Source organism: Phalacrocorax aristotelis, chromosome 21 (genome assembly GCF_949628215.1).
Source record: "Phalacrocorax aristotelis chromosome 21, bGulAri2.1, whole genome shotgun sequence".
NCBI classification, from domain to species: domain Eukaryota; kingdom Metazoa; phylum Chordata; class Aves; order Suliformes; family Phalacrocoracidae; genus Phalacrocorax; species Phalacrocorax aristotelis.
This window is the reverse complement of record NC_134296.1, coordinates 1,742,232-1,762,493: the sequence shown is the minus strand read 5'-3', so window position 1 is coordinate 1,762,493 and position 20,262 is coordinate 1,742,232. Positions and strand designations below refer to the sequence as shown.

At 48.2% G+C, this 20,262-nt stretch overlaps 1 protein-coding gene across 4 annotated transcripts in view; it reads left to right on the top strand.

Annotated features, from left to right (window-relative positions):
• Positions 1–664: 664 nt before the first annotated feature.
• The window catches only part of PPP1R12B (protein phosphatase 1 regulatory subunit 12B), a 126,305-nt gene continuing 106,707 nt past the window's right edge, over positions 665–20,262 (top strand). The window contains exon 1 of one of the 4 annotated variants that reach the window (XM_075115899.1): positions 665–1,143. In XM_075115899.1, coding sequence (XP_074972000.1) covers positions 856–1,143 — 288 coding nt within the window. In that variant the 5' untranslated portion in view covers positions 665–855. The remainder of the gene's footprint in view (positions 1,144–20,262) is intronic. The other 3 variants (XM_075115894.1, XM_075115895.1, XM_075115896.1) reach the window with 3 other exon arrangements.

Below are 20,262 nucleotides of genomic sequence, written 5' to 3'. Positions count from 1 at the left end.
CAGGGGGGCTCCAGCCCCCGGAGCATTTCTGTGCCCCCTCTGGCCCCGCTCCAGCAGCCCCATGTCTGTCCCGTGCTGAGGAGCCCCGAGCTGGAGGCGGCGCTGCGGGGGGGTCTCACAGAGCGGGGCAGGGGGGCAGGACCCCCTCCCTCGCCCTGCTGCCCGCGCTGCCGGGGATGCAGCCCAGGGCACGGCCGGCTTCTGGGCTGCAAGAGCACATTGTTGGCTCGTGTGCCCCTTTTCACCCACCAGCACCCCCAAGTCCTTCTCCTTAGGGCTGCTCCCCATCCCTCCATCCCCCAGCCTGGGTTGGTAGCGGGCGTTGCCCCGACCCAGGCGCAAGACCTTGCACTTGGCCTTGTTGAACCTCTCGAGGGTCCCACAGACCCACCTCTCCAGCCTGCCCAGGTCACTTCCCCTCACCCGCCCCCATCCGCCTCATCCTCACAGGCACCCCCCCACGGGCACAGCGGGCTGCCCCAGCGCGCGCACACACGGCAGCCGCGATCAGCGGGACCGGGCTCCGCCATGGCGGGCGGGACGGAGGGCGGCTGGGGGGCGGGGCCGCGCGGCGCGCGGGGGCCGCCGGGAGCTGTAGTCCGTGTCGCGCCCAGGTGCGGCGGCGCGCGGGGGCCGCCGGGAGCTGTGTCCGCCCCGCGGGCAGGTGCGGCGCCGCCCGCCGGAACTACATGTCCCGGCATGCCGCGGGGCGCGGGCGGCGCGGCGGCGGCGGCGGCGGCGGCGGCGGCGGCGGCGGCGGCGGCGGGGGCGTAGCGAAGATGGCGGCGGGGGCGCTGCGCCCCGCTCCCGGCTGAGGCGCGGCGCGCTCCCTGCGCCTCAGTGCGGTCGGCGGCGATGTCGGAGCCGGAGCACCTGGGCGGGAAGCGGGCCGAGTCGGCGCGGCTGCGGCGGGCCGAGCAGCTGCGGCGCTGGAAGGGCTCTCTGACGGAGCAGGAGCCGGTGGCGGCGGGGGGTGGCCGGGGCCGGCATCGCGGCGCCGGGGGGTCCCGCGTCCGCTTCGAGGAAGGCGCCGTTTTCCTGGCCGCCTGCTCCAGCGGGGACACGGAGGAGGTGAAGCGGCTGCTGGGCCGCGGCGCCCGCATCAACACCACCAACGTGGACGGGCTGACAGCCCTGCACCAGGTACCGGCGGAGCTGGGCCCTTCGCCCGCCGCCCCCTCCCTTCCCCGGCTGGGCCCCCCCCCCCCCCCCCCCCCCCAGCCCCGGGGGGGACACACGCGGGGGCCCGGGGCGCTTCCCCGGGTGCTGGAAGGGGCGGGGGGGGGGGGCACCGCGGTGCCCGCAGCACCCGCAGCACCGGCGGTGGGTTGGTTGTTTGTAAACAGCGGTGGCGGCCGGGCGCGGTGCGAGCCGCACCGAGCAGACCCCGTTCGGACGGGAGCGTGGTGGCGTGACCCCGTCGGGCGGCTCGGTGGAGCGAGTTCTCGCAGGGATATTAAGTAGCTTAATTAGCAAAAGAAAGCCTTGGGCGGGCAGAGCTGAGACCCTGGCTAGGTGAGCAATTTATTAATTTTTAGAAAACTTCTGACTTTGTGCTTGGGGTCTGCTGAAATCGCGGCAGTCCCAGGAATATCTCCCGTGGGGGGTGCGGTTTCTGCAAGGTCAGAAGCGTCTTGTCAGCTCCTGTGTCTCTGTTGTATCGGAGTTGCCTTGAAACTCCCCAAACCGCTCTCTGGCAACCTTTGCGGAGACCAGAGAGTGCCCGCATCTCAGATAAGCGACGTAGATTCTATTAATATTCATCCAAATGCGCTGACGATCACGCAAAAGCGGTCGCGGGAGTTAGCTTCGGTGGTAAAGCCTTGCCTGTCTAGAAACATGTGCCGCGTTTCATCTGTAGCTTTCGCTGTCGTGTAAATGAACAGGAATGTAAGGGAGCATGTGAAATCGCTACCCTTTAATATTGGGAAACCTGTTGCTATCTAAGAGTGATGCAGAATTTAGCAGGGCGTGCAAAATCGGCGTCCCAGATTGTTGCATCTGGTCAGTGAAATGAATCTGATTTGAATCAGGGCCAGCCTCAGGAAGAAAATTTTCTTAGCTCAAGATCTCCTAGATTAAGCATGTAGAGTAGTGACGGGACTGGGAAAAGAAGCTCAGTCCAGGAATAACATCTGGACATAATGTTTTTGTAAAGAATAATGCTTTAATGGCACAAATAGCAGGACAGTAATTGAGTTGATTGGGCTTTCTTCTTTGCTGGGCCGGTATTATGGAATGGAAGCATTTGGGACATTCAAGAGCTTGGGTCACGGGCTCGCTTGCCTGTGGCTGTCGGTGAACGAGGGACAGTGACATTTATTCATTTTGTTCTGGAGTACCAAAAATAAGTTATGAAGCAAGGAGCATAGGAGCTTATGGACCGTCGGGTTGAATAAGACTTCAGTTGGCAAAGCAGTGAACTCTGTAATGGCTCAGCTTTTTTTTTTACTTTTTTATGCATAGCAATAGCAAATCAGTTACGCTGCATAAGTAGTCTCCAGTACAGTGTGTATACGTTTATTATCAGATAAATAAGTAATCGTACAGACACTGGTAAGAACCAGTTACTGAAAAGCTGGCTATTGGAAGCATTTTGACAAGCAAGAAGGGTGAAGCTGAGGTGGACAGAAGTATGGTAGATTTGGGAGGACTCTGTGAGGACTTTCCAGCCGGGATGGATCATGATCTCTTCAGAAGTATCAGGGTATCTTGCTGATGTGCGGAATGTGACGCTTGGCCAAAAGTGTATCATGAAGTGCATCAGACTCGTCAGACAACGGGCGGTTGTCTCTGCAAGGTCAAACAAGCAGCCTGCAAATACAATTCTGTATACGTAAAGAATTGTGTCGTAGGAGCTAACTATCGGGTAACACTGAGCAGCAACACCTAGGGCTTGATACCTGGAACAGCTTTTAGATGAGCGAGTAGGCAGATGCTAGCTGTGCAAGCGAGTCTCCTACGTAAAGTGTTTTTTCAGAAACTTTACTGGAAGGGAGGTTAACCTTACTTTGAATTTAATAAAAGCTTTGTTCCAGTGTCCCATTGGTGTATTAACGTTTTTTCACCTGCGTATCTCAGACAACACCAAAGAGTGCTGTGGTGTTCATGTGCACCTGAATTGAAAAACACTGATTGTTAGAGGTTTTGTTGTACGTGGATATCTTGAGTCTATAAATCTGTATCAGATGAAAACGTTTATTATCGTGGTTGAAGAGGTTGTTAGTTCTTTATCACTGAACGTGGGAAATGATACTGTCCAGTTAGGCTGAGGGTCCCCAGAGTGTTGGCAAGAGAAATGAATGTAGTACGTGTGAGGAGTTTTTTAATAACTTCTCTTGGTATTAGAAACATAACATTATGAGATCCTGGGCAGATGGTACTGACCGTCTGCTCTCGTTTAATACTTGCAAAACCAAATGGCCACACAGTGAGGGAGGAAATCCTGCACATTGAAAAGAGTTTGCTTTGTTGAAGGGAAGATTGGGTAAAATTTTTTTTCCTAGGTTAAAGAACTTAATAGTGACGAGCAGATGTCTTTTTAGGTAATAGAAGGGTTAACAGAGACAATTGACTTAATTTGTCAGAGTCAGCATCTGCTTTTACAAGACCTAAGACCAGTCTTACAAAGTGGGTTAGTTTGAAGCGCACCGTGGCCCCAAATGTTGCGTGGCGTTCAACAATGGCAGAGTTACACTTTCTCTAGTATCTGGGCCACTGTGACTAAGAGCCATTGTGTACTTGCTGGGTGAGAAGCTGTCTTTGCTATTTATAGCTATGAAGCTGTATTTTGAAAATAACCTTTTAAATTACAAGTGGTGTTTCTGAGCCTCCAGCTTGTGTCGTCCTCTTTGGAGGCATCAGGTGTAGCAAAAACCTGCACCACAGGCCAGTGTCTGCTATCTGTATTGTGGCTTCAGCTCTACGTGCAAAATGCTTCTGGATGGACATTGATCCCATATTTTTCGTGATTAACTTAATTCATAGGATCAGAATGCTTTGGGTCAGAAGGGACCTTTAGAGGCCATCCAGTCCAGCCCCCTGCCCTGAGCAGGGACATCTTCAACCAGATCAGGTTGCTCAGAGCCCCGTCCAGCCTGACCTGGAATGTCTCTACGGATGGGGCATCGACCACCTCTTGGGGCAACCTGTTCTAGTGCTTCACCACCCTCACTGTAAAAAATTGCTTCCTTCTATCCAGTCTGAATCTCCCCTCTTTTAGGTTAAAACCATCACCCTTTGTCCTATCGCTACAGGCCTTGCTAAAGAGGTCACCCCCACCCTTCCCACAGCCCCCCTTTAAGCGCTGGGAGGCCGCAATAAGGTCTCCCTGCAGCATTGCCTTCCCCAGGCTGAACAACCCCAGCTCTCCCAGCCCGGCCTCGCAGCAGGGGGGCTCCAGCCCCCGGAGCATTTCTGTGCCCCCTCTGGCCCCGCTCCAGCAGCTCCATGTCCTTCTTGTTCTGAGGGCTGCAGAGCTGGATGCAGTGCTGTATTTCTGGCAATGATTTTGTGTCTAATGGAGAATGGAAAGGGAGATATTAGCTAAATATGAGTGAACGTTTAGAAATCATCAAGAAAACCGCTCTCAGTAGGTGAAACAGACTGTTGGTCACAGTTGAACTTCTTAGTGTTTGCAGATGGTGGGAAGTGGCACAAAAGGCTCCCTCTTCCTCCTGAGTGACAGATGGAACTGAAGAGTAAACTTTTACGAAAACTGAGTCTTCAGGGAAAAAAATTCTTATGCTGCTAGTTGGGAAGGCATCTTCAAATGTAACAGGCAATGCTTGTTTGTCTGTGAGGACTGGTTCACAAAAGATGACAACAGAAAAGATTGTTTATCCTTTGTCTGCCCTTTGATGATTTACTCGCTGTTTCCCTTCTGCCAGTTTCATGGAGAAGTGAGTTGCTCATGAAATAACTTCTGAGTGTCTGTCATTTACAATACTCTTAAAGTAGCTTGGCACTTGCTTTTGCCTGATTTTGAGGTGCTGGGCACTTTGCACAGTGGCTCTGGGTTAGATCGCGGAGGCTGTAACCTCTCTGGCAGTCCAGGTTTAAGTTATTCCTGTTCTGAGCTGGAGCTGTAGAACTGCAGGCATATCTAGTCGCTCTTCAGAGCTTTGTACAGCGGCATCCATGTCAAATGAAGGTTTGGTTGCTGCTCAGCAAATTGGGCCCTTTACTCGCTTCCAAAGGTTGTGTGCAGCCCTAGCAAAGCAGGAGGCAGCCGAATATTTCGACAGTCCAAAAACACAGCCAGGGCTAAGGCGTTACAGACCACTTTTCCTCGTCACAGCAGTCTGGAGACTGCTGGCAGAATCACCGAGGTGCTAACACCGGGACAAAATCTGGGAGATTGAGGGGAAGGAGGAGAGGATTCCTGTGGGGACTGGTGTATTTTCTAGCCAGGACATCACTGCTGGGGAGCGTGGAGCGAAGGGTTGGAACGGCAGCAGTGGCTGAAGCCGCCCGGGTTTGCTGTACGGGCTAACTGAGGTAGATCCGGCAGTCGTTACCCACGCAGAGCGCTCCTGCGGCAGCAGCTTCTAGGAGGAGTTTCTTAACCATCAAAACGGAAAAGCTAGCTCGTGCCTTGAAATGTGAGGTTATAACACAGCATACAGTGGTGTGAAAACCCTTGGCCGAAGTATTCAGGTACTACGTACACATATGGGGCATCACAGCTGTACTGTGAGGCAGTTTAGCTTCTGATCTTTTAATCGGCGATGATAGTGTCATACATCAGGCTGCATTTTTTTAAGATTGGGTGGTTGCGTTGCCTAAAAATACATTAATCCTTGGGAGAGAAGGTTATCTAGGGAGAGTCATACCTTTTCCACCGCGCTCTGCAAAGTCTCTTTCCAAAGGTACGCGTCTGCCAATGAAAACAGAAGTTGCAAGCTGTTTGTGCTGTATGTAACACTGCTCATCAAAGTGAAATGTGATGCTGTCAAAAATAGGGTTTATCGCTAGGGTAATTGAAACACTTTTGTTTGGATCTCACTGATAAGTGGGAGTACAGTATTATGTACTCCAAATAAAGTGAGAAAGCTTGGAAGCTACCACTGATACACCGGGAACGTATTGGACAAAGCTAGTTCAAAGCTGAAGTGCTGTTCTGCCAGCCGCATGCGTTGATTTTCTTGCTTTTGGTTTACTGGGTCCCTTTTTTGGCTTGATGTTTTGTCCTTGTGGGTTAGTTCAATTGTCTGTCCCTTGCATCTCCTTTTCAAAACAATCTCCTAAGTGGGCAGATTTAACTCCAGACTAAACAAACTAACCTTGAACTGAAATGAGCCTTGGAGAGCTGCTGCTCCTCGGAGCGGTCGGAGGAAGTCTTCCTTTGTTTTGGTGGGGGGCAGGTCTCAGCTGGTTAGTTGGGCTTCTGGAGCCTGACGCCAGCCCAGCGATCGCTCAGCTACTGCGTGCTGGGAGGAAACTTACTCCGTTTTAGCAAGTAGACGGATATTTGTGCTGGGAAATGTGCATCTTCAATGTTTCCTCCCTTGGCCTCTGTTTATCCTATCTAGCGATTAGATGAGTCAAGCTCTGTCGCTCCCCATAAACAGTGAGCAAGTGAACTGGTAGGATTTTCAGCTACAACTTCCTTTATGGCAGCAGCTAGAAGTGACACCCCGGTCCCTTGGTGCTGTCTATGGAAAAGTTCTCATCCCTACAGCAGTGCTGCTGGGCAGTCCAGAGCTCTGGCCCTCGTGGAAATCTCCTTTGGGAGGTGAAGGTGTTCTAGGGAAAGCTGGTTGTTCTTAACATGTGCTGAAAGCTTTCTGACTTCTGCAAATAAAATTCTTGAGCCTGCATTAGAGATGGAGACAAGTCTTTAATGCTGCATACTTGTCTGAATCAACATTGTTTGATAAGATTGAAAGCCAGCTCAGCAAAAACTGCGGGAATGAGCAATGAGTGCAGTGCCTGGAACGGTCACTGTTCCAGAGCCGTGTCTTGCAGCTCCTGCTGGCGCGGCTGAAACCTGCGGAAACACTAAAGGCAGCGTCTATGTGCAGAACTCTCTCAGCTGTAACCTAGATGAAAATACCCTCATCCTGGCATTATTTTTGCAATTTATAAAGCTTCTTGCTTGTTTTAATGGTGAGAGTTAGGGACTGGGAGCTGTTTCTATTACAAACAGGTTTAGAGACTTAGAATTCAGGTTAGGTACTGTGGGGCTTGTGGGACACCTTAAGTGCTGCGTGTTGTAATGTACTGAGAGAATAAGTGACTAATATTAAAATATAAGACTCTGGAGTTGGTATGCTAGCTCTCAATTGAGGATTATTATATACCATAAGTTAAAAAGGCTTGTGAGACTGTGCCTATTAGAGCAATCTTTTTAAGAAGGTTGGGCAAGGGGAATATTATGTAAGTGGTGGTATAAATTGAGATTTTTTTTTTTCTTTCTAACTTTTGAATACAAATGAGGGCAGGGGGAGCATTAAATACTCGGAAACGTCTGCTCTGCTTCTTAAAAAATTGTGTTCGTACACAGGGCTGGGATTAAAAAAAACGAACACAAGAGAAACCCAGACCCTTTCAAGGGAACAGCAGCCCCTGCCCTCCCGTTGCAAGCTCTCCAAATGAGCGAACTGTTTGACCTGGTGATAATGGTATGGCCCCAGCACGGTTGAAGGTGCCCAGTATAAATCCTGGGATCTGAGTCTGCAGTTTATTTTCAGCTGTCCTTCTGAAGGGAGGTGCAACAGCTGTCCCTGCCATCTCCTTTATTGGGCTGCAGCAAACTGATCTGCACGGGGATGAAAGGTGCAGCTCGCAGGAGGAGCTGCTCGGTATGCCTTAGCGGGAAAATGTCAGTTTGTAAGAATTTTAAGGGAATGATTTGGTGGGGACTTAGGCGCCTATTTTTATGGGGTTCACTTCAGCATGAATGGATTAAGGAACAGCTTCATGGTGAGTATAGTCCGTACTGGCCTGTGCAGAGACATGTTTCGAGCTGCTGTCAACTTCTTGAAAATGGAGCGCGACGTGATCTGGTGAGAGCATGGCTGCGTGATGGAGCTCCAGCCTGCACAGCTTATAGGTGCCAGATTTTATTTCCTCCCTTCACTCCAGTGATGCATCGATGCATCTCTTACTGTGGTAGAACAGCACCATTCTTAAATGTTTAATTCTTAAAACCCATTTTTCAGAGGAAATTTGCTTTTTTAGGTTCCCAGGCTGGTGCGAACGGTACCCCGCACCGCTGACTGCCGAACCCCAGCAGTCAGGCCTCTCTTTCCACTTCAAGCTGTTGACAATCACAAACATCAAAATTCTCAATTCAGACACCTACACAATTTCTCATGACAGCATTCATTCATGATAATTACAGTGTAGAGTACTTACAGATGACTAGTATTTTAGAAAATACATCTATGTGCACTCCTGTTAAATATTTATGTTAAACAAATTTTTGACAGATCGGTCTCCTTCCAGCTTTAAGCTCTCGGCTTAAATATAGTCTTTGCTCATCTGAAAACAACTGAAAATAACTGAAAATTCACTCTCTAAGAGCAAATGGTATAAGCTATTTTCATGCTGTTTTTTCTTAGTAGCTTGTTTCTTGTAGCTGAAAGAAACAGAACAGTCTTAACTTCCAAGAGTCTCACTAGAAATGTTTCCATGATACAATAAGCTGACCTTGCAGAGGGACACAAGCGGTTTCAGCATTGCTTTTCCAGCATTCAGCCTTGCTCATAAATCTTTGTGAAATGTACAGAATGCAGAATGACCACCTGCCATTAGCCTTTTATGTGTCACTGCCTTTTCAGGGTAAAACTAGACCTGGCCCTTCTCTGATACTCCGAGCCGGAGCATTGATTTGCCACAGTGGTGGCTCACCATCCATTTCTGGAATCTGTCTGAAGCCACCTCCTATTTATAATTTGTCATTCCTCACTGTCTTAGACAGTTAATGCGATTTTATTACAAAGCCTTATGCTTTTTTACATCTGAAATCCTGCAATAGCAACAACTCGTAGTATCAGGCCTTGTCTAAAGACAACCGCCGGTTTAGCAAGAGGTGACTCTAACAGTGATTTAGTGAACTGATGCAACTGTGTGTGGGCTCTGCTGGCCTAACCTGGCTTACATCTGTTTAGTTTGGACTTGTAAATATAATAGCATAACCCAAACAGATGTAAACCAGCTTGAAGCTGGTAGGGCCCGCACATGGAGCTGCGCCGAATTAACCGTGCTGTTTTCGCGCTTGAATCGATACATCCAGAAGTACTGCTGCAATGGCTTCGTTCAGAAGTCAAAAGCGTCAAGTAGGGTTTCTCTGCCTCTTCCAAGATTTGAATTCATATGAGCTGTCAGCCTTACCCAAAACAATTATTATGGATTGATCTTGAGTGACAACTTGATACTTCGTGCGAGACGCGTTAATAGGGATTTCTCCCTTGGAAGATTGCTGGGGCAGGTGAACTCTGACCCAGCAGGCTGTGAGTAATGGGGCTTGCTGTAACTGTTTTGGTGTAGCCAGGACACTGCTCTGCACTACCTCATTAAGAGAGACCCTGCCTCTGCCAACAGAAATTGTCAGAATATCTACCTTAAATACTGTTGTGGTTTGTTCTGAATTTTTATCTAAGAAGCCATTTTTCTGCCCCATTCGCTGTCTGATTTCTGTAAGCAAGATCATATGCTCTCCGGCATAGACAGGTTTGGTGTTTTTGTGGATAACAACCAAATCTGAGCTATCTGATTGCATTAGCACAGCCTACACCTGTCCAGGAAGAGGTGCAGGTCCCAAGCCCGGGTAGGAGTATAACTGCACCCATGACAGTCGTGCAAACACCACAGACCTGCCAAGTGTCTGATTTAATTTTTTTTTTAAGTGATGTGATCATGCCAGCAGAAGTTCCTGTGCTAGCAAACCGTGTGCCCTTGCTTGAGTCTTTTAATGAACATCGCAAGTGGCGTTTATGCTGTTGGTGTGATCTACACGTTGCATTAATATAAACCATTTCAGTTACCAAAAATTATTACACTGGTAAAGATGCTTTCATTACCATGTCTTCCTTTTTTGATGCAAGAGGTGGCTTTTAAGCAGTCTACAGCAAGTATTTCAAGCAGAATCATGAATGCTGAGCTGAAATAGCTCGCTCTAGAGAAAGTTAGAAAGTGCTGCTGATTTGCTTCCGAAGGAGGAGGTGTCTAGGTTAAACCTTCAAAGCTGGTTTCATCACTTGATGCTGGCTTTCGGTTCTCACCTTACTTCGTGCTTCTTTGCTGGGTTCTTAGGAGGCCGACTGAACTGCACCATGCTCCAGCCAGCTCAACTTACTGTGTGCCCATATTCTCATCAGACTTGTTAGCCTTTTGGGGAATCTGTGTACCATGCCCAAGCTTTCAAAGGCAGAAGTTGTGTTCAAAATTTCAAAGACTTTTGAGCAGCAAAAAGTTGATGTTGTGTGTCAGAGTCTCTTCCAGACAGCTATATTGATGGTCCATAACAGCAGTTGACTGCCTCTCATCTGTCTGCTCTGCCTCCCTGAGAACTTGGCAGGTCTTTTCCTGCAGAGTTGCTTTGCAACCAGTTGCTCCAGGCTGCGTTGTTGCAAGAGTGACTCTGTCCCAGGGCAGGACTTTCCATTTGCCTTGGTTGACCTTCACAGGCTCTCCATCAGGCCACTTCTCCAGCCTGTGTAGGTGCCTCTGGGAAGGATCTCCTGTCCCAGCCACACCGACCAGTTTGACATCATCTGCAAACTTGCTGCAAGTGCTCTCTGTCCCACAGTTGCTGTTATTCAGGTTTATTAATAAAGACATTGAATTGTGTTGGCCCCAGTATCAACCCTAAGGGATGCCACTGATAATCAGCTGCCAGCTGGACTTTGTACAGCTGATCACCTTTTGAGCCTGATATTCTAGACAATTTTCCATCGCCTTATTGTCTGCTCCCGTAGTCCAGCTCTCACCAATCTGCCTGTCAAAATACTACCAGAGACAGTGTCAAAGGTGTGCAGCGCTCGCTCTCCCATCATCCACCCAGCCAGCTTGTCATTGTGGAGGGCAATCAAGTTGGACAAGATTTGCCACTGGTAGATCCATGGTGGCTCTTCCCAGTCACCACCACCTTCTGCACGCAGCTGGAAATAGCTTTCAGAAGATTTACTACATAGCCTTTCCAGGGACTAATCGGGGACTGGGACCTGTGGTTCCCTGGACCCTACTTATGTGACGGGTGGTGTTTATATGTAATCAGGAACCTCCCTTTGTCACCGTGACCTCTGGAAGGTGCCGGTGACTTTGCCGTGACATCAGCCAGCTTCCTCCTCAGCCCTGTCTGCATCCCACCTGGTCCCAAAGTGATCCATGGCCATTCCTTCCCCTTTATTCCCTGGGCCGGGGCTCTGGTGCTGCACAATGTAGCTAGCAGGACCTGTCTCCTTTTTCTGGGAACTGTCCTTAGTCTGTTCCCTGTAGCACGTGTGCCCGTCTTGGCGTTACGGCCTTCTCAGCTTCTGTAGGAGGCGCTGCCTGAAGCTTCAGTCTTCCTTGCCTGTAGCTCTTTGCAGCAACTGTCGGACACTCGTGTGCGCAGCAACCTAAACATTTCTAGGGTATTTTCCTCATTTCCTTATCTCCCTGGTTTGGTTTTTTTTCCCCCCTTTTAAAAAATTTAAGCTTTAAGGTGAAGTCCCTGCTGGGAAGGAAATAGGAGGGGTTCTTTCTAGTTGACTTGTCTCTTAACTGAGACTTCAGTCTGGCAGGAGCACGGCTGAGCAACTGCTAGTGAGCAATTGCTGTCGTCTCATACCTGCTTTTTGGCGCAAACTTGCAAAATGACTTAACCAAGGATTCAGAACTGCTTATCTGTCAGCACCAGTTCAGGTCTGAGGCATTGTCGTGACCTCTTCAGGAGTCGACACGCAGCTAGAAGTACTGCCAGGTACTATCTCCCAAGGGAGATGATGATTGTGGGTTCCTGTTTCTTACTACCACTTTGGTAAATGCTTCTTAACCATCTTGCAGTACAGACATCAGTGGCCCTTAAGGCTAGGGGTGTTCACTGATCTTTCTTGGCTGCCTTAATTTTATTAATGGGCTTAGCAATTGCCTTCCAGTTGCTGAAGAACGCTTCTTGCTGCTCCCATGTGCAGAAAGGCTGACACCATAGGAAATGCTACAAAGCAAGCTTAACTCTCTTTTTTGGCTTGTGAGTCCACTTTGGTGGAGCCCTTTTTACTTTCAGTCCAGCTACCAATTTAATCGGTGCTGCACTTTGCATATTAACTGTTGCTCAGTGCCATCTGAGTATGGAAAGGGGGTGCAGGAGGCACTAGGGTATGTTCGGGGCTCTGCGGAGGGGAATGGGTGGCTGTAGCTGCAGCCAGCCCGTGAGCGATGGCTGCTCCAGCCCTGGGGATCAACTGCAAGAGCGAGCAGCCACAAGCCAGCAGGGCTTAGCTTACAACCTTGCAAAAAGCATGTCTTAGGGTCCAGCTTTGCTTAACCTTGGCACCCACACAAACTTGTGCAAGTCACAGGGCTGTTTGGTTCCGTATGCCCAGCCTGCGCCCAGCAGATGGATATGCTACCCTGGGGAGCTGGGTTTAGGAAGTAGCTCTGAGTGCCAAATCTTGGAGCAGGCAAAGCACTGCTCCTGCCAGCAGGTGAGGAAACCTGGCAGGTAGGTAGGGCTGAGCAGCTCCCGTGATTTGCAAACCAGCCCTTCTGCAAGCAGAGCAGAGAGGGGAGAGCAAGTTTTGGCAGCTTAAGTCGCTCCCGTGGACCAGGCTGAATAGCCTCTGGCTAGGAGGAGAAGGAACCGGTGAGGCCAACAGCACTGGTTGACAACTTGTTGGTCTGTGTTCCTTTCGATAGTCCTGGGTGGGATCTGAGTCCTGTTTCCTTGCTGTTCAGGGCAGTTCCACCGCGTGCTGGCTGGTCCTGCGTCCCCAGGGTGTGTGTGTGCTGCTCGAGGCAGCCCAGACACTTTCTGGACCAAAGTGCCTCTCCAGGGCTTTGGGCTGCCCTGGAGCTGTGGAGCTTGTCTCCAGTCCCCATGTCACCTGCCTACCCACTGCCATGTGCTTCCCAGACCCTCTGTCGCATAGCTAGTCTCAGTCTAATTAAGTTGGGGGCAGAGCTGGAAGGCAGTAAGTGTCCCCGGCAGCTCCTCAGAGTGCACTTTTCATCCAAGTACCGTCCCCAGGGCAAGGTGAGCTGCGTCTCTGATGCTGGCTGTGTTAGACCTCTGTGCAAAGGCGCAGTATGTGAGCCTTCCAGCCTTCGGGTAGGATTATCCGCGCCTCTGCTGGAGCTTGCATCCCTTCCCTGGGCACACGCGCATTTCGCAGTCTCTCCTCTTATACGTGGAAGTGGAAGGTGGAATATCTTGAGAGGCGGGTGTGTGAGGGCGAGTGTTTGCTGCAGAGAAACAGAGCTTACGCAAACTTCTGCTTATTGTATCTAAGGAACAGGGGGGCTTTCAGTAAAGGAAATCGAAAAGTGATGATTTAGGAGAATTTAAATCTTAATTCTTTAAAAATGTAAGTAAAGATACATTGTTCCTTGTGATGTATCATCTTTTCCATGGGGTGGCCTGCATGCTTTCTCCTCTCTGTTGTGAATCACTGTAAGAGAGATATGCTGTATCCATGGAACACACAGTATCGTTTTTTTTCTGGGGAGTATTGGGAGAGTCTGAGTCTTGGATACGGCTCAACTAAATAGTTTCAAATGACAAATCTGTCCTAGTTTTGCCATTGTTTGCTGAAGAGTTTTGTATTGCTTCTCAGTGATACTGTGTCCGCCCGCATTCAGTCTGCCCTGTACAAAGATCTCTTAAAACAAAAAATAAAAATGCAGCTTTCTGAGCTTTCCCAAGCTGCGGTATTGACAGAAGAGGTTCCAGAACTGCTCAGACAAATGAAAAGTGTCAGGTCTTCAGCACCAGCTGGTATTTTTTCAGGAGGAACTAGTGTATGAAGTCACTAAGCTCTTATCCGTGTGTATAACACATCGCTTAAATCCAGCCAACTACCAGAGGGCCATCCCTGCCGCGGGACCAAGCCAGTGGGAAGGGACAGTTCCCCATGTGGTGCTAGTTTCCAAAAAGGACTCCAAGAAGAACCTGGGGAATGATGAACCCAAAGGCGTCAACGAGCATGTAGGGAAGAGAAATCTGGCTGAGGTGGTGTGTTTGGATTTCCAAAATGCTTTCAACAAGGTCCCTATATTGAAGCCCAAAGAAACAAAGCTGTTGTGAAATAAAGAGATCTTATAATTGATTAATTACTGTCTGAAAGAGATAAAACGAAGGCTGGGAATAAAAGATCAGTTTACAGAAGAAAGGGGAGTTATCCTGTGCCTCTCCCCTGGAGCCTGTGCTGCTCTGCACACCTGTATGTGAAATGGAAAAGGGAATAACGAGTGAGATAACAGCTGTTTGATGGTGCTGTATATTCAGGATAAAAAAATGAAAGCTGGCAGTGAAGGGTTTCACAATACTGGCTAATATGCTGATAAAATGGCTGGCAAAATTTGGTCGGTAAATGGGAGGTAATATTTATGGGGAAACGGTGGATTCTAATCCAGCTGTTACAGTCTGGAATAGGTTTTCTGGAGATTTAATGGGATGGCGTGGAAGGGCTGCAGTGGGTAAAAGCAAATGAAGCATTAGGAATTAGTAAGACAGGAATAAATAGAAGTCATAAAGCCAGGATAAGTTCATGTTGTGCCCATCTGTAGATTAGTTTGTGCAGTCCTCTTCCTACCACCTCAGAAACATGTAGTCAGTACGGGAAATAACAGCAAGGTGATCAAAGTCGTGGTTTCTCTACAAGGAAGGGTCAAAACTGTCAACGATTCTTTCTAACTGGTGGAAAGCAACAAGCACAGATATGACAGAGGTATCCAAAATTCTACGTAAGATGTGATTAGGAAGGTTTTCTTTTTCCCCCAAGGAAGGAATAAAGGACATCAAAATTTGAAAACAAATATTTTATCATCCAGTGCAAAATTCAGCTGTGGAACTAATCGCTTTAGGACATAGTTCATGCCAAAAGCTTAGATATGCTCAGAAACTGCTTGATGGGTATAAATTCAAGCTCTGTAAGTTAAGCTACAGATTGCCAGGCTCTAGGATGGAGTGGCAGGAAGATTCCCTCTATGATATAATGAATAATTCAAAAGGCATTATTTATTACAGATTAGAGTCAAGAAGAGAAATAAGATAGGAGAGCATTAATAAGGCCAAACACCTTCTCAAATGTTAAAGCAATAGTTTTAAAATTAAAACCCAGTGATTTCTAGAAGGCGAAGTAATCCTATATTGCATAAATGGTGCGATTGTGCTTTACATTTAAAAGACAATTTTATTGAATTTTGGGGTAACTTGCTGCGGTGGCATGAAGATTGTATTTCACAGCATCCTGTAACCGAGAAGGAAGAATATGTGTATGTGTGGGATATCACCTTGCTAATCCACCAGGTTTTGGGCCTTTTTCTATTCCTGGCTTGCAGTAGCCTGAACTAATATATCTGACTGAACGCGGCACCTAGGTGTTCCTGTGAAGAGTGGATTTCATCTTTACTTCACAGTTTGCACTACCTTTTCTTTTCTTTCTTGGATGACTGACAAACAGAATTTGACCTTCGCAGCCTGAAATGGTTTGTTTTTTAAATTGATATCACTTGAGTTATTCTGAACAAGCATTCCCTCACGCTGAAAAAGATAAGTGGTAAATTTGTGTGTCTCTTGAGGAGAGACTTCAGGACTGTGCCAGCCTGTATGCCAGCAGAGCCAAGGTTTAAACTTCAGAGCATATTGCATGAGTTATTTTTGATCCCTTATTAATAGCTGCTATAGAAGGAGCCCCATGCTTATGGCCAAATATTGTCTTATAGCTGTTCCGAGTATTGGCTTGTCTTCAGTCTACAGCTCGGTCGGTCCACAAAATCCATTCTTTTCCATTTAGTTTAGGTGCTGTTAATCTTTAAGAAAATTGTTCCACGTTGCAGAAAGTGAACAAGGAACAAAGAATTGATTGTAGTCATTGGGAGGGAATCCATGTGCTGACATTGTGCCCAGCTTCCTGCAGATTGTGCTAGTGACTTAAAAATTCAAGCCCCGTCCAAAACAAGAATTGATGCATACGGGAAAATAAGACATTTTAATATAATCTGTTTCCAGGGTTATCTTCTAAAATACAGTGTTGTGACGATGAAGTCCTCAGAGTCTTGGAGATTTGGAGACACCTGTGGTTGACAAAGCTATAGCTCTTTTTAAAAATTTATTTAAATTTTTTATCTCTGTTGCTATGGCTTGGTCTCAGTTACTCTAACCACTCACCCCTTCTCCAGTCTGTCTAAGCTGCTTTCCTAATCCTTTGGCTTCTCTGAGCAGTGCTTTGATAGTTCTCCTTCTGGTCTATGATGCTGAAAGCTGCATCTCTCCCTCCGCCATTCGTCTGGCTCTTTGTCGCTAGCTCTGTCTCAGGCCAGCCTGCGCTGTCTCAGCGGCGAGGGCCCTCTGCTGCAGTTGTGGAGTTACAGATGCGTCGCTGGAAGAGACCACCGAAGACCTTCTGATCCAGTTCTCTGCACTAAGGCACGACCAGATTTATCAGAGCTTTCTCCAAAAGACCGTTAACTAATCGGTTCCTACACCTCTTAACGAAGAGCTCGCCTGCAGCCCCTCTGGAAGCCTGCTCCAGCGCCTGGCAAGCTGAGCAGTTAGGAAGCGTTCCTCAGTGTTTGACCCAATTCTGCTTTCTTCCAAATGAAACTGAATTCTTTGTTTTCCTCTGGCTGCAATTGCTTTCCCTTTCTTAGCAGCCTTCCCACTACTGGAAGACTCTGTTCTCCTTAAACTTTATTTTTTCGTTTACCTAGGCAGAGTGAAGCTGGTTTTACTTAGTCTTTCCAATTAGTTGATGTCTTGTAAACTTGCATTGAGCCTTGTGGTTCTCCTCTGGGCTTAGGAGCATGTTGTGTTCGAATTGAATGTGATACTCAAGTGGAGACGTCTCCAGCCCAAGAATAATTTTCTTCGGGGCCTTACTAACAGCAGTTGTCTGTAATGTGTTCCAGAATGAGATTTGCTTTCTTCAGCAGCACCCCACTGAGTCATTCAGCCAAGCCTTAATTACCCAGTGGGGACAGAGATGAGGGGATGGTAAAGCAGAATTAGAAGTAATGGTATAAATCATTAATGCTGTAACAATATACTTAGTAAATGTTGCTTTGAAAGGTTAAGACCCTAAGCGAGCAGCGTGCTCCCTGCAGCGTGGGAGCTGTCGGAGCCGGCGTGGTGCGTCGGCCGCAGCGGCTGAGACCTGGCAGGAGCGGAGGTGCCCTCGCACGCGTGAGCCCTGTCACACAGCGGCGCGGTGGTCGGGCTGCTTTCAGCCCAGCCTGTCTTGAGTGGGTATCTAGTCAGTGACCCACTCCAGCACTGCGCCCTTTTTGGCCTTGTTTTGCCTTTAGGTGTCTCCCACCTAAGTGTAGGAATTTTCCTGTTTTGCTTTGCTGTAAGAACCTTTGTCAGGAACCCTCTGAGCCTGGGTTCTGCTCCGTGGAGCTCTCCACCTCCTCCGCTTTGGTGTCATCTCACACCAGTAAAGCATGATCTCTGTTTCTACATTTTTGTTGAACAAGAGGAACAAATCTGGGCCTTGTTAGTCTGTGCTGATCAGACTTTCAGAGGAGTGTTTACGCAGGCTCAAGGTTTTGCAGGCTGTGCTGAATCCTGTGCTTTCCTGCGCGGACCGAGTCCCTGCTGGTACAGCTGCCGTGGGTCGAGGTTACAGCAGAGCGCTGAGCGGATGTAGAGCGAGCGTCCTGTTTGCCCAAAACCTTTTATAACTTGTTCTCTTATCTTTCTGAATTCTTTAGCCGTTTTTTTTCCAAAGCATTATTTCTGTAGTGCACTACAAATAGTATAAACCATATTTGTGATGCCACAGAAATGCATAAGAGATGCTTTAGGAAAATGGGGAATGTAGGTTGTTTTGGGCTGGGTTTTTCTCTTTAAGTTAAGCTTTTTCTAATTCATGTCCTGTTCATGTCTACCATATCTTTTTTAGTTGTGGAGACTAGAATTTCCTAAGATACTGAAAATATAGTGCACCATTACATAGGGGCCTAATGATATTTTCTGTTCTGTTTTGTTCCATTCCAAATAATTTCTAGAATTTGCTTTGATTTCTGAGCTTGGAGCTGATATTTTCCTACAGCTATTTGTTATAATCCTAAGAGCTTTTTCCTGAATGGCAGTAATAAGCTCAGAGCCTTCATTTTGTTACATGATGTTAGGTGTATTTTTTGCCTGTGATTCACTCTATAGTTATCCGCATTGAATTTCATCTGCTGTTTTATCACCAGTTGCTCAGTATTCTAAGATTCTTCTGCGAGTTCGTCCTTTTCTTTACCCTCTTGAAGGATTTCATCAGCAAACTTCATCACCTCACTAATCACCTCCCCTTCCAGATCCTTTATTTAATACATTTCGTGGCACAGACCCCAGGAAATATTTCTGCAGAGATCTCCAGGAAGACAATCTGTCACTTGTTCTGGTCTCGCCATTGTGAAAATATGTTTAATTGTGCAAGGATCTTCTCTCTTACCCGTGCAAGTCAGCGTCTTTAGGAGCCTTGGTGAGGGGCCCGATGAGAAGCCTTTAGGAGTTCTCTGTGGAGTGTATCACCTGGATCTCCCTGGCTTCACGCTGTTTACCCTTCAGATGACTCCAATGGCTTTCAGTCGTATGACTTCCCTCTGTAAAAGCCTTGGTGGCTCTTTTCCAAAATGTCTCCATTTCCCATGAGTCCACTATTCTGTATTATACCATCCGCTAATGTCAGCACCAGCAACTTGGTTCTTTTGGGGTTTGATAAGATCTCTCCTTTTCTCTATTCCAGGAGTTCTCTCACTTCCCAGTGACTCCTCTCCACCTTCGGAGCCGTACACTGAGACACTTGCCGCTTGTCCGTTTGTCTGGTCCTACACCATAGCTATGACGTGATTTCCAAGAAGTACTCCTGTCCAACTTTCTAATGCAAGCCAGTTTGTTTCTAGAGCCTCTCCTGGCTGTGTGTCTGTCCTGCCTCCAGCAGACAAGTCACCACACAGTCCATGGCTATCACTCCCTGTCCGTCTGTATACCTGATCACGGAATCGCTTGCTCATGGCCTAGCTCTTGCTCCAAGCTGGGAGCCCAGCCCGCAGCAAGGGTGCATCCATGGTCTTGGGGACACGCAGTCGTGTTCCCAGCGAGACAGACCCAGCTGCAGGATTTTTCTCCCAACCATCAGCTCGCTGCTTCCTCCTGTGAGCTCTTCCTTTGCAGCTGGCATGGAGATGGGGCTGCATTGCGGGACCTCTGGAAGTCCTCCTGCATGATGCTCTTTGCTTCTCTTCCCTCTTCAGCAGAAATGGGCTGATCCACTCCGAAGTGAGACTATTTCATGGCTCTGGCGGCTGGGATTTCTCAACAAACCTTGCCCTCTCCTACATTTCTCCTGTTCGCCATCCGGGTTACGGTACTTTGTTCTGGAGGATTGCCTGTGCCAAGGCAGGCTAATGCGCAGGTGACGCGGGGCAGTAAACATGGAACTCACCATCCTCTGGCTGGACGCCCACCAGGTTTTGTTTTACTTTAAGGATGAGTAATTGCTGTAGTTCACCTGTAAGCCTCGTCAGTCGGCCTGGCTGCTGCTTCTGTAAATGGTAGTTACAGAGGTGGAGAGCTTACTCTCCCCTGCCGCTCCGCCCTTTGCCGCGTACATTCATTGCTCTCTCCATTTCTGGCTACGTCCTTTTTTCGGCATCTGCTAGCCAGGGCTGCGTGACACTTTAGAGGTCCTGACAGAGCACTCAATCAGGAGTTCACACTGGGCTGCCAGTATCTAAACCATGCAGGGCATGTGCGTGGCGTTGGAGCAAGTAACTGGGTTTACGTTACTCTTATGAAAACATAAAAGTTTGCATTAGGTCTGTATTTCTTTGATCGCAGAGACCACAGGACTTGATTAGACTCAAAACGCCATTGGTGTCACCGGGGACAGTTGACACCTTAGTTGTGTCCATCTCTCAAACTAGCAGGATATCTGGTGTCACGCTTCGACGAGGGGTCAGTGCATGGCAGCATCTTTAATACGCTTACAGTGCTCGGTTACTGTATGAAAGCATCTGTGCAAGGCTCTAGCAAAGAATGATCATTCTAGCAGTACTTGTCCCTCTTCAGTGACCTTATTCTACATGTCGTTTTCTTTAATAGATCACTTCTCTCAGTAC